The 12,799-nt window shown below is 46.3% G+C and overlaps 1 protein-coding gene across 3 annotated transcripts in view; it reads right to left on the reverse strand.

Annotated features, from left to right (window-relative positions):
• Nucleotides 1-12,799, reverse strand: part of cnot4b (CCR4-NOT transcription complex, subunit 4b) — a 46,309-nt gene that overhangs the window by 6,944 nt on the left and 26,566 nt on the right. For 2 of the 3 annotated variants that reach the window (XM_042078186.1, XM_042078188.1), the window contains exons 4-11: nucleotides 12,204-12,290; nucleotides 11,923-12,024; nucleotides 11,652-11,777; nucleotides 11,393-11,511; nucleotides 9,168-9,371; nucleotides 7,876-7,933; nucleotides 7,103-7,352; nucleotides 5,273-6,049 (exon numbers count right to left, since the gene is read on the reverse strand). In XM_042078186.1, the coding sequence (XP_041934120.1) occupies nucleotides 5,273-6,049; nucleotides 7,103-7,352; nucleotides 7,876-7,933; nucleotides 9,168-9,371; nucleotides 11,393-11,511; nucleotides 11,652-11,777; nucleotides 11,923-12,024; nucleotides 12,204-12,290 (1,723 nt within the window). The remainder of the gene's footprint in view (nucleotides 1-5,272; nucleotides 6,050-7,102; nucleotides 7,353-7,875; nucleotides 7,934-9,167; nucleotides 9,372-11,392; nucleotides 11,512-11,651; nucleotides 11,778-11,922; nucleotides 12,025-12,203; nucleotides 12,291-12,799) is intronic. The other variant, XM_042078187.1, reaches the window with a different exon arrangement.

Consider the following 12,799-nt stretch of genomic DNA (forward strand, 5'->3'; position numbering starts at 1 on the left):
AGGTGTAGACTGCGAGTGGTAAACATGAGAGAACTGCAGTTGGAAAGTGAGATGGCAAGAGAAAATGGGAGAGGCAGAGTGTTTCAAAAGGAAGAGCGCAGGCAAGCTTTTGACATGGTGTCGATCTCAATTCTTGACTGTAGGACACAGAAATGTCTCCCAAAAGACCCACGAGCGGTTTTCTTTGTCCAAGAAAGACACACACATACATACACACACACACACACACACACACACAACCAACTGCGCTGCCCAAGACAGGCATCCAGAGGGAGGCCTTCAAGTGGATAAGGGGTTTGGGGGGGTTTGGCGAGCCTCAGGCTGTTGACTTATGAACCACACTTCAGTTGTGAAGCGGCGGCTCTTTCTTTCTGACGTGTCGCACCTGTCAGGCCGATAGCTGGCGAGCGCACCGGCCAACTCTCCAAGCAAACGCCCCGTCCTCCGCTGCGCCAAGGCAAAACGTGTTTACATGTGGGGGGGGGGGGGGGGGTTCTTAGATCCCCCCCTACCTACGGCAGTGTCATGGGGAAGGCCATCACAGAGCAAAGCGTCTGCAGTTCCAGTCCAGGGCCGTGGGGCAGGGATTCAATAACAATCAGCAACGATCCACATTGCTAAACAAAACCCTCCACAATACTTGGCCAAATTTATAAAACTTATCCTGACTTTAGAATCTACATAAGCACAAAAGTAATCTGATTTATAAAACCATGCAGCACACAACTTTACGCAGGTAGTTGGTTATACATACCCAAAGCGTTGACTTGTTTGTGTGTGTACACCACCCACTTTCACAACCTCCATCCAAAATATTCAATTAAACAGTCAACGCAAAATGGTTAATGATTATGCTAACATTTATAACAAGCATCTTATTGGATAATCATTGATGGGAAAGAAGGAGCCGTCATGTCAACTTGGAGAAGGAAGTCTGCAGAGTGTGAGAAAATGTACAACATGACAAGTGCACCCACGAAAAAGTGCATGAAGTCTACAATAAGACCAAAGTATCAACGTTTGTAAACCTCAACAAATGCATGGTGATGCATCCGTTTCAGCAAATAGATATTTTTCTCTATAAATCTCGACATTTGCGTTTCAGTCCTGTTTACATAACTTTGCTGTGCATAGCAGCCTTGATAAATGAGGCCCCTGGCCAAATACTTTGACTGTAGGACAAATACTTCCTCAGGAGCAGGAAATGCTTATATCTCTACTATACTTCCTCAGGAGCAGGAAATGCTTATATCTCTATGCTCATATCACTGTCCTGGTTGCAGAATGTTCATTAACATTAACTACAAAACATGCTGCAGCTTAATAGGACAAAAAAGCAGGAGCGGAACAAAGATGTGCTGCTTCAAGGACAACACAAATGGATCATCAAGAAGTAGCAATAAAAAACATGGCACCATGACTTAGGCTAATTAACTCAATCAACAAAGAAATATATTTCAATATCGAGTGTCTGCTGAGTGTATTTACTTTAGTTGTTCAATAATCTTTTTTTTTTTTTTATGTCCATGTGTTCCTGTATTTGACGGGGGAGTTTTGGCTCTCGCTTCACACAATGGAGCAACAGGGCATAATAAAAGGCATAATGAGCAAAATGGGTAAAGCAAGCAATAAATGCTCATTACAACTTTCCCCTTGATGCTGCTAGCCTGTACCACGTCTGCAGCTTAACACATGTGGAGCAACACCATCATCTACAGCTCCATCCGCAGTCTATCTCCATCAGCACCACCCCGTCAGAAGGAGGTGGAATGTGTGTGTGTGTGTGTGTGTGTGTGTGGGGGGGGGGGGGTCCTCTGTCAGATTGGCCTTGCCTGACTGGGTCAGGGATGATGGACTCAGCCCTACTGCATGGCAGTGGAGCTGGGGGTCAGCCTGGTCTCCTGGGGTAGTTTTAATAAGCAGCTCCTGGGAGGAAGGCAGCTAGGAAACGAGTCCAGTACCAGATTCAATCACGGGAGCATAGCTGGGTGCCATTTCGTTTGATTGGTACCAGGGTATCAAACAGGCCATGTCAAAGGTCATGCCAAAGGTGATGTACTGTCTTTATGAAACCTCCAACTGGCAACAGTGTAGATAAAGAGAAAGTCAGTGCACTGTGTGCAGGGATCGTAGAGAGCACTCCAATATACAGTAGACAACAGTGTCCCTTTCAAAAGTCAACGTGCCTTGTACTAGCATACTAGACATCATAGCTTACACCAAGCTAGTGTCTGCTAATGGTAAATATTTTAAAAGCCTTGTCTTGTTTTCTTTGCGCAGGACACAATGTCACCATCACTCACAATTATTTTCAACCACAGCACAAGGAGGATATTGTCTAGGCATGTTCTATGAGGAGACATTAGCCTGACAGCCACGGGCTCGGGGGTACGGCTTCATCTGAAAGAGTGCCTGCAGTTCACCAACAGGGGTCTCTTCCATCGATGGCTGCCCACTCATTTAACGAGCGATCCCTCCTGTTTGGAGTGCACCAGCCTTGCTGGCTCTAAATTGTTAATGAGACGTTAGCAGAGAGGGAATACAAAGGACCACACACACACACACACACACACACACACACACACACACGTGCACAAAGACAGACATGTGCGCGCGCACACACACACACACACACACACACACGTGCACAAAGACATGTGTGCGCGCACACACACACACGTGCACAAAGACAAAGACAGACATGTGTGCGCGCGCGCACACACACACACACACACACACACACACACACACACAGTGGAACACAGACAAACACACCAGCCCTCAACTACTGGAGAAAAACACACATACACTATCACCATCCATTAACAGTGCTTGTTTGAGCTTTTCATGCAGTGTAGAGTATGCATAAGAGAAGACTGAGCGTGTGTGTGAGTGTGTGAGAGTGAGTGAGAGTGTGTGTGTGTGTGTGTGTGTGTGTGTGTGTGTGTGAGTGTGTGAGAGTGAGTGAGAGTGTGTGTGTGTGTGTATTTGCGCAGATGCTTCAGAGAGACGGACAGCCAGCCAGCCAGAGCGTTTGCCTCCTGGTCTATTTCTGCAGTCTGTGGTCTGACTGTTGGTGAATAATACATCTGGCCTCGCTCCTCCAGGTCCAGCCTAGGAGCAGAGGCACAGCCTGCCACACGCAGCCTCTCAATCAATCCTTCTGTATTCCTGCGATTGCATCAGCACAGACGGCCAAGGGGAAGAGGAAGAGGAAGATGGATATCAAACATATTTAAGAGTGAGAGTCTGGCATCAGGCTGGACAGCGAAGGCCTAACCTCTGAAATATCAGGGGGATTCTGGGTAAAGATGGAGGCGGTGGAGGCACGGGGACACAGGAAATGAAATATTTGACACAGCCACGGCTGCCGCCGCTGAGGTCAACACACAAGGTTGAAAGTGAACGCCACTCTCGGGAGCGTGTCCAGGCATTACTCATCCACCTGCTGCCGGGGCTGCAAGAAACACGGGCCAATAGGAGGGCCAGAACATCCTGGACGGCCCATGGGGACGCGTGGGCTTGCTTCAATAGCCAGTGGAAAGGGCTTAGGGCAGGTGTGGGGAACCCATGAGAATGCAAAGAATCCTCAGCAACAGCCAAACAGGTGGAGGAGCTAATGCAGGTCAATTGACAAAGCCGATTAGTCAATTGTTCGGTGTTCTGCGTATTAATCAATACTGGAACACCACCGCATTCTGAGAGGAACGCAAAAGGCAATGGGCAGGCATCTCAGGCCACACATTTCACATTATGACCTCCCACCTACAGTACAGCTCCACGGGGTAAACGAGGAGGCTACGCCGGGCACGCAACTGAAGCGCTCCGAGCGGCTGCGTCTGCTGCGACAATTAGCTTCCCTGATAATCAATGGCACTGGCCATACCGGACGTGATGCTTCAAAAAAAAAAAAAAAAATAGATCAGTCTTCGAAAACGACGTGAACGCGGGGCTTCAGTTGCAGACCCGGTGTAGTCTCCCTGTTACAATGAAAACGTGTTGCTGTGCATAAAAAAACAAAAAAAACAAACCCGAACAGCACTGCAAACATGCAAAGGCAGAGTTGTGCCAAAACTAAGACACTGCCTTGGAGCAAGGCTGTGAGCAGAACAACGCTTTACGTTATTGAAAAGGGGGAAAACATGAAAAGATTCACCCTTGAGGAAAGTATAAATTTGTCTTTGTTACACACACAGCCCTCCAAAGTGCTCTCTTTCTGTTTGTGTAGGTGGGTGGGTGTGTGTGTGTGTGTGTCGTGGACCATGAAGCCAAACTCTGTAGATGCCCTGGAGTGAACATCCGTCTGGTGAAGACCCGTTTTTATTGCTCTCACTCATAAATCTGGAAGGTTCCAGAAAGCCAGCCAAAAAGCAGACGACAGGGGGGTTATGACTTTAGTAAAATGTCAGCAGGTAGCCTTTTCCTCTTGTCTGAGGCATGTCTGATGTAGCTGCTACCCTTCACAAGTTATGACTAAGGTTAGATGATGGGATGGCTACAGCCTGCTCATCCGGATGGCATTCACCACAAGCTAAAAAAGGGCACATTGCAGACGCAATGTCCTGAGGGTATCCACACTTCAACCTCCTCTCACAGTCAAGACCAGTTCAACCAGATGATGTACTGTGCAGAAGAGCAGCCCATGCCCTTATTACTGTGATCTAGGGGACTGAATGTAAGGTGGTGCTAGAAATATGGTCCGATTCCCTCAAGACTTACGAGGGTACAAGGTTAAGTTCCCATGGCTGCTTAGCATATCAGACCTCATACTCAGTTTAGGCAAATGCCAGACCATACTGCTAAAAGAATGTTAAGGATACTGCAGCAAATGCTGTGCAAATTATGATATATCCAGTAAAATGTATTTCTATTATAACGTCTCCATGTTAAATAAGCTGAGAGGTTTAGAAAGAGACAGTGTGCTATTTGATTGCATGACACAGCTAAATTATTCCCTGTACATTTCCATCACATCATTTGAAAAGCACCCTGAATGTGATGTCACTTTTAAATGAGTGTGAGTCTCTTCTGCCACCTGGTGGACACTTGTAGACTGCACAGTCTTACACAAAATGCATATGACTAATCATGAGGTTCTACATTTTGAGTTTTCACACCTCTGATATGTGTAAATGGAGAGAAAACTGGTCTAACAAGTCATTTAAAAAGCATCTATTCCTGATCATGTTAACTCACTGCAGCTTTGTGACGCTCTTCCCTTCGACAAAAGTGACCACGGAAGAGTGGCCTTCATTTCCCAGAATGCACTCACCTGTGATGTGGATGCCTCCCAGCCCTGTGCTGTGTTGCTGTAGCTGTTGCGATGGCAAGCTCAAGTCCAAGAAGCCACCGGCCGAGGAAGGAGGCACAATGGCAGAGGCAGCAGCAACGGAGTTGGCTATGGTGGTGTTTGGACCTGCAGCGGCGTGCTTCAAGTGCGTGGGGTTGCTGCGCATGGGCATCGCCAGCCAGGGCAGGCGGGAGGCGGCCGCAGCGGCTGGGGGCAGAGAGGCGGCAGGACCTGAGCCCGGGTGCGAGGGAGACGTTGCCGTCTGCCCAGGGAAACTAAAGGAGCTGTAGACGGAGCGCTGCTGCTGCTGCTGCTGCTGCTGCTGTTGGAGCTGCAGTTGAGAGAATCTTGTTGGGGGCTGATGAAGAGATTGTGGGGGCACACAGTTCAGGAGGAAATGAGAGGCACCGGGCGGGCCTGGTAGAGCCCCCCCAAGTTTAGAGGCAGACGAGGGGGAGGCGGGGGGTAGGCCTGGGTGGTGGTGGTGGTGGTGGTGGTAGTGATGGTGGTGGTGAGGGTGGTGGTGGTGGTGAGGATGGGGGAGTAAGGGGTTGTGCGGGAGCCCGAAACCCGACGAGGAGGACACCAGCGCGGCCTTGTCCTGCACGGAGAGCTCCTTCTCGATGAGGTCGGCCAGGGCCTTGCGCGTGATGTCGAAGGGGTCGAAGCCCAGGTCGTCCTCCTGCTGCTGCTGCTTGGAGGACGAGCCGAAGCCGAAGGCTGCCTGCCAATCTGTGGAGGAGGACACCGGGATGGTGTCTAGAGACAAAGAATAGAAGAGAAAGAGAGAGGATAGAAGAGAGAGAGAGAAAGAGAGAGAGAAAGAGAGAGCGAGAGAAAGAGAGAGGATAGAAGAGAGAGAGAGAAAGAGAGAGAGAAAGAGAGAGCGAGAGAGAGAGAAAGGAAGAGTTTAACAGAGAGAGTAAGAAAAGAAAAGCAAAGAGAAGAGAAAGGGAGGGAGGAGAAAGGTGAGAGAAATATAATTAGGATCCCACTCTCAGGAGCACATCTGGAGGTCAAAACTACAAAGTCTGAGTTGCTTTAAAGAAGGTTGCTACTTGACTGGTGTGAACAGACCTAACACTTCAGAAACTAACATAAGGGCGCCAGTGTGAACTACTGCAATTACTTATGACAAGGACCACCATGCCTTGGCCTTGACTAATATAGGAGATAAAATACTAGATTATTAAAAAGTGGAATATTTTCTACTTCTACTGGATGTTGGACTTCTACCCAGTATATACTCCATGTGGCTTGGTAAGTGTATTGTATTTCACTTAACTATTTTTAGTGTTGGGGGTTACATAAACCCTGCATTACGCTGGGCTTTGGGGTCATATGAGGACGAAATATATGACAGTAATAGTTGCAACAATACAATTGCAGGGATTTAAAGATGATTAGACACATAGGGATATTGAGGATTAGCAGTGTTGTGCTTTGCATTTGTTATTGAGGAATTCGTGCATGCAGATAGATGGCTGAGCACAAGAACTGATTTTAAAGTAGCACCAGTACCAAGTGTAGCAAGTACCAATACATGTGCCAATATGTGTCTCTCCTTCTTACACTGCTATGTAATCTCAATTTGTACATTCAAAGCATTAATCCCAAACTGAAAGCACTAGCTGCAGTCCCTTTCAGATTGGCCATACTAAGTGCTGTAACGTCTGGATTTCAGAATAGACATCTTACATAGATACATATGAACTATACTACAAATAGTTTATATGTATGAAAACTGACAATTTGGTCTGCCTGTCTGCCTGTCTGCCTGTCTGCGTGATGGCTCTCTGGAGGATGGGCTACCTGAGGCGAAGAGTTCGGGGGCGGTGGGCCAGTCGCTGCCGCCACTGTGCGGGGAGCTGGGGAAGCCAGGCAGGCTGCTGGGCACGGGGTTGGGGTGCCGGAAGTTACTGTTGTCCGAGAAGAGCGACTGGGACTCGGCGGCCGCGCCCTCGAAGGGCGAGCGAGCCGTCAGCCCGGGCACGCTGATGGGCGCCACCAGGCTGGGCTTGCACAGGCCAGGTGGGGGCGACGGCGAGTCACTGCTGGGGATCTGAGTACAGGAAACCACACAGAAATTACAGACGACAAAAAAACATGCATTTATCACGACAGCAGTTCTAAAGATCTGAATAGAACAGCTATTTTTAGCTATAAAGGACAAAACATTGCAAGTTCTTCTGGTCCCTAATCCATATGTATGACTGGTGTACATGATCTAACATCTGTAATTGTTTTAAAAGGACACTTCGTTGGTCACCGTCATCAAACCTGACATGGGAAGCACAAACTCACTCTACATTCGTCAAACTTAGGAAGGCTGTGACATTATTATTATTATTTTTTTTATGTTGTATGTCTTGCTGTTTGGTCTAGAGCCTGTAATAAAGTTTATATATATATATATATATATATATATATATATATATATATATATATATATATATATATATATATATAAATAAGGAGACTAGGGAGCTAAACGTGCCAAACATCCTTGGAGGATTGAGAGCTCTTAAAGGTAAAATTTGATGCGCGTTTGCAGATGTACATGTGATTGTTGTGTGCTGTGTTACCTGCTGGGTGGCGTCTCCGTTTCCTATGCTGATGGCTTCTGAAGATTTATCAGTGGGGCTAAAAAAGAAGCACAGAAAAAGAGAGAGAGAGAGAGAGAGAGAGAGAGAGAGAGAGAGAGAGAGAGAGAGAGAGAGAGAGAGAGAAAGAGAGAGAGAGAGAGAGAAAGAGGGAGAGGGGGGCGGGGGGTTATGAGGTCAGTGCAAGAGTGACATCATCAGTTTCTGTGAGTCGAGCAAGCGCTTGGTTTCAGCCAACGCTGCACTGCATTGCACACTGCCCAGGCTCAGGACAATGCTGTGGCTATAACAAGCATTTGACATTGGGAGGCGCTACGCAGAGCAGAGCAGAAGGGGTGGGGTGGGGGCATAGTGCTGCGCAGACTAAAGATATTTGCGGTTCTATTCAATTTGATTTGTAGGCCACTATTTTTTTTATTTTTTTTGGTGAGGTGCAGCGCCGCAGTAGTTCTGGAGATAAGTGGAGCATGAACGGCCATGGAGCACAACGTAGGCTGGTAGGGAGTGATGAAAGAAAACAGCTTGCACAAGAGACAGTGCAGAACCTCCGAGACAGCCCACACACACACACACACACACACACACACAGACACACAGACACACAGACACACACAGACACACACACACTCTACCACTTGAATAATCAGTTTCGCCCATCTCCATAGTAAGTGTCCCTAGATACTATGAAACTTAATACTGTTAAGCACTTAGTGCTCCTCATATTGGTCAATGCTTTCAGAGGTCCTTGAGAAGACTTGGGGACAGACTTGGGGTCAGCAGTAACATGTAAAAATGAATGCTCAACATAATCCTACAAGAACTACATATAGATACGCAATAAACTATGTATAGTATAGTATGTATAAGATCTTTTGATCCTGTGAGGGAAATTTGGTCTCTGCTTTTATCCCAATCCATGAATTAGTGAAACACACACACAGCACACAGTGTACACACAGTGAGGTGAGGTGAAGCACACACTAATCCCGGCGCAGTGAGCTGCCTGCATCAACAGCGGCACTCGGGGAGCAGTGAGGGGTTCAGGTGCCTTGCTTAAGGGCACTTCAGCCGTGCCTACTGGTCGGGGTTCGAACCGGCAACCCTCTGGTTACAGGTCCGAAGTGCTAACCAGTAGGCCACGGCTGCCCCCGTAAACATTGTAACATTTAATAAAAACTATTACAAAGACCAAGGGGATTTAACACAGAAGGTCTTTATTCCTGATTGGCTGAAGTGAGGAGGAGGTGCATCAATGGCGACAGTTGACTGGTTACCTGGAGGGGTCACAGTTTGAGGAAAAGGGCGAGAGGGCGGGGACAGAGCCTAGGCCGAGGTCTGAGTCCACTCCGTCAGGCGTCATGTGGTCGGAGTCTGAGCCTCCGTCCAAGGGTGGGGTTTTGCGGTGTTCTGTCAGCCCATTGGCTGTCTTCCCTGACGGTTGTAACGACGGCCACGCATCTTTGTTGTTACTGTTGGGCCTGTGGAGAAAGAGAGAGAGGGGGAGAGAGAGAGAGAGGGGGGAGAGAGAGAGAGAGGGAGAGAGAGGGGGAGAAAGAGAGAGGGGGAGAAAGAGAGAAAGAAAAAAAGAGAGAGAGATCCACCAAAGTCAGCTTGACATTCACCCTCAGATCTTCAGACCAGTTCAGTGAGACTAGAAGGTCGGGCTGCATTACACATACTATGGCAACCAAACACAGCCCCCCCCCCCCCACACACACACACACACACACAGCTAGGGTCATACAAATACGCATGTACTGCTGAGTCCACCTGAGGGTGTATGGACAATACATCTTTGACCTCTACTAGGAGTCAGTTTTCACTGCTTACAGGACACTGTGTATTACAAATCTGTGTATAACTGTGTATAAACAATGGCAGATAAATCAAATTATTATACGGCTGTTCACAATGTTAGTTGAACGCTCCATTGACTTGAATGGGATTTCCCAATGTTCTACGGTAATATATTTTCATGTAATTACCGCTGAAACATAATTACTGCCGTCAATGGCAACGGGTTTTGTGCGTCTGATTTACGTCTGTACTTCGCAAGAAGACGGTTGATCAGCTGTGTTCTAAAGAATGTTTGATTCAAGTTCAGCGTGTTACGAATTACTTGTTTCTCAGCAAAAGCCACAACAAAATGGTAACAAATAAATGTAGAGACATATCATGTGGAGTTTATTTTTTCGTTTTTTGGTAAGTAGCCGTATAATAAGCGGGATAATGTATAGAACGGCGTCATTATCGAAAAATATGTCCCTTCAGGATGAAGCAAGAGCCCGACGCGCCTGTTCGCACTGTCGGGACTTATTTTCCTTATTTTAGACCGGCGTTCTATACATTATCCATTACATACTCTGATCCTCATTTATGACTGATAAAGAAATAAAGAATGGTCAGGAGTGAGGATCAGTGTATTTTGATATTCTCACTCTTGACCATTCTCACTTTGTTTCCCTGTTTGAAATACAGATTCATTTACATTTGGTAAACTAATATGATCCTAAAAAAGGATGGTTGTCTGAACTATTAAACTTCTTGTTCCCATTTCAGAGATATTCATGTAGCATATCATAAATATTAATTTTTGCCCTGTGGAATTTTCTTGCTAATTGGTTGAATGATCAGGTGAATAAATAAACCATATCTTTTATAGGGCTCACAATAATCAGCTTGTCATATTTTAGGTTTTATTATCTTCTTCCGTCTTTAACCGAGACAATGTAACTACAATTTTCAGCTGGGGTTCATGAATTATCTATAACTTCCTGCAAAACCATTATCTACTTAACCTACATTGTTAGTTACTTACATATCAAGACAGCCTTGGAGGCAAATTCTATTCGTTTTAATTAGGAACTCCAAAGGCAATGGCAGCACAGTGACCTCGTCATTAAGAACGTTACAATACAAGGAGACTGATTCTCTCATTACAAATAACTGAAAACAAATACTGGGGTTAAAAATAGACGACAACAAAAACCTTTACAAACCTCCTTCCATCAGAGACTGGGTTCAGCTCACCCCCCGGGTTCGCTCGAGCACAAGCGTATGAAGTAATGACTCAGAAACTAAAAGAAAGGCTAATTGTGTGCTCTGTCAATCTCAAATAAACCGCCAATCTGTCAAATCTGACACAAACCAACCCTACTGGGATCTACAGCAAAACATGGCGTGCAAATTAGAGAGGTGTACGGAAACAGTTTGCAGTGCATGGACACTTGACATTCGGCACTTAATACCTGTATGTCAGTCACATCCTGTCTTCTGAATTATTCTACTCTGCTCTATTAATTCTATCTCTTGATCTTTTTAATCTTTAATTAAAAGATAACAAATAATCATCAATAACAGTTGGTAATCCCTCAGGATGGCCTTACATAGGAAGAGTTTAGCAACCGTAACATTTCATTGCATCTCTATGTACGTGACAAAGTCCTGGAATGCTTGCTATGCTGGTGCGTAGGGGCCAGGGAGCTGGGGGATGGTGTACCTCTGTGTGGAGTTGGACTTGCCCTTCGTCTTCTCGCCTGTGGAGGTCTGCAGGAAGTGAGGGTTCTGTTTGTAGAGCTCCTGAAGGAGCTTCTGTTCGTATTCTTGATGCTTTCCCGCCTAAAGAAACACCCACACACACACACACACAAAGAGAGACACAGACACAGACACATACACATACCACACACGTCAATGCCCAAACAATAGCAACAGCATGTAATGCAGACAGTGAGGAGGAATGTGGAGACTGCCTATACCTGCATCTCCTCTTTTGTGAAACTAGCCGCCTCATCTCCCAACTCATGTAGATACATGCAGTCTGGTTTGGGACACTGCATGCTCTTCAGAAAATAACTGCAGTATTTTGTTGTACCTAAAGAAGCCTGTTGGACAAAAAAAAAAAGACCAGGTTGATTAACTTTGCCTGCCTTTACATTGTTAATGGAAACACTAATATTTTTTTCAAGCTCCTCAGTTAAAAGTATGGCAAGGTAATGTGAAGTGGTTTAAGTTCCATTAACCACTGACCTTAAGAGTTCTGCCATCAACTACTACATTGTTGACACACTGTATAGCTCTAAGGGCGTCTTCTGAGCGGATATAAGTGACGTATGCACTGGCACTAGGACCCTGCAGAAAAATAAATAAATCAAGCTCAAAAACAACCAAGTACCAATCAACCACAGCAACTCAATGTAACATTTGCATACCAGAGATACCATGCATAACATCCAGAAACATATATCACACACACACACACACACACGATGACATAGGGTGCGGTCAGTCAATTGTAGCCCGTCTCTCACCTGTGAGCCTGCGTATGATGTGCTGTTGTTGATGACCACTTTGTGAATCTTCCCAAACTTCCCAAAATACTCTGGCCTCTTTAAAACCTGGTGGAGGAGAACACAGAATAGAAAGGAGGTCAACTCACAGCTACGAGGCTCTCTAGTGTAGGATAAATTTAACAGTGCAACGTTCTTTTAGATTCCCCCCATCTTGATTTCTTCATTGTTCATCTATTTTATTTTGTTTCAATTTCAAAACACAGGCCCCAGATGTCGCTTCAGATTCATTTGCATATCCGCAGTCCCCAGTCATAGAGCATCTTCAAGACGAGCAACAACTCAAAACTTCTCCGGCTTTCGTCTCGACTCCAACTCAGACAGCAGGAGTGACAGACAGACACAAATAGCGCCAGATAGAGGAGTCAGGGACGGAAGGCCAATTTGCCCGTCATTTAGGGGGCAGCGAGAGGCTGATTAGCCGGTAAATATTCAAATGAGGGCAATTGAGAGCGGCTGAGGGAGGTTAATTTGGTGGGCTGAGGGAGGGAGTGGGTGGGTGTTTGTGGAGGGGGGGGGTTGATTCTCCTGGCTCACTGCAGGGGGCCAATCAGTGA

The sequence above is a fragment of the Alosa sapidissima genome, chromosome 22 (assembly GCF_018492685.1).
Source record: "Alosa sapidissima isolate fAloSap1 chromosome 22, fAloSap1.pri, whole genome shotgun sequence".
Taxonomy (NCBI): domain Eukaryota; kingdom Metazoa; phylum Chordata; class Actinopteri; order Clupeiformes; family Clupeidae; genus Alosa; species Alosa sapidissima.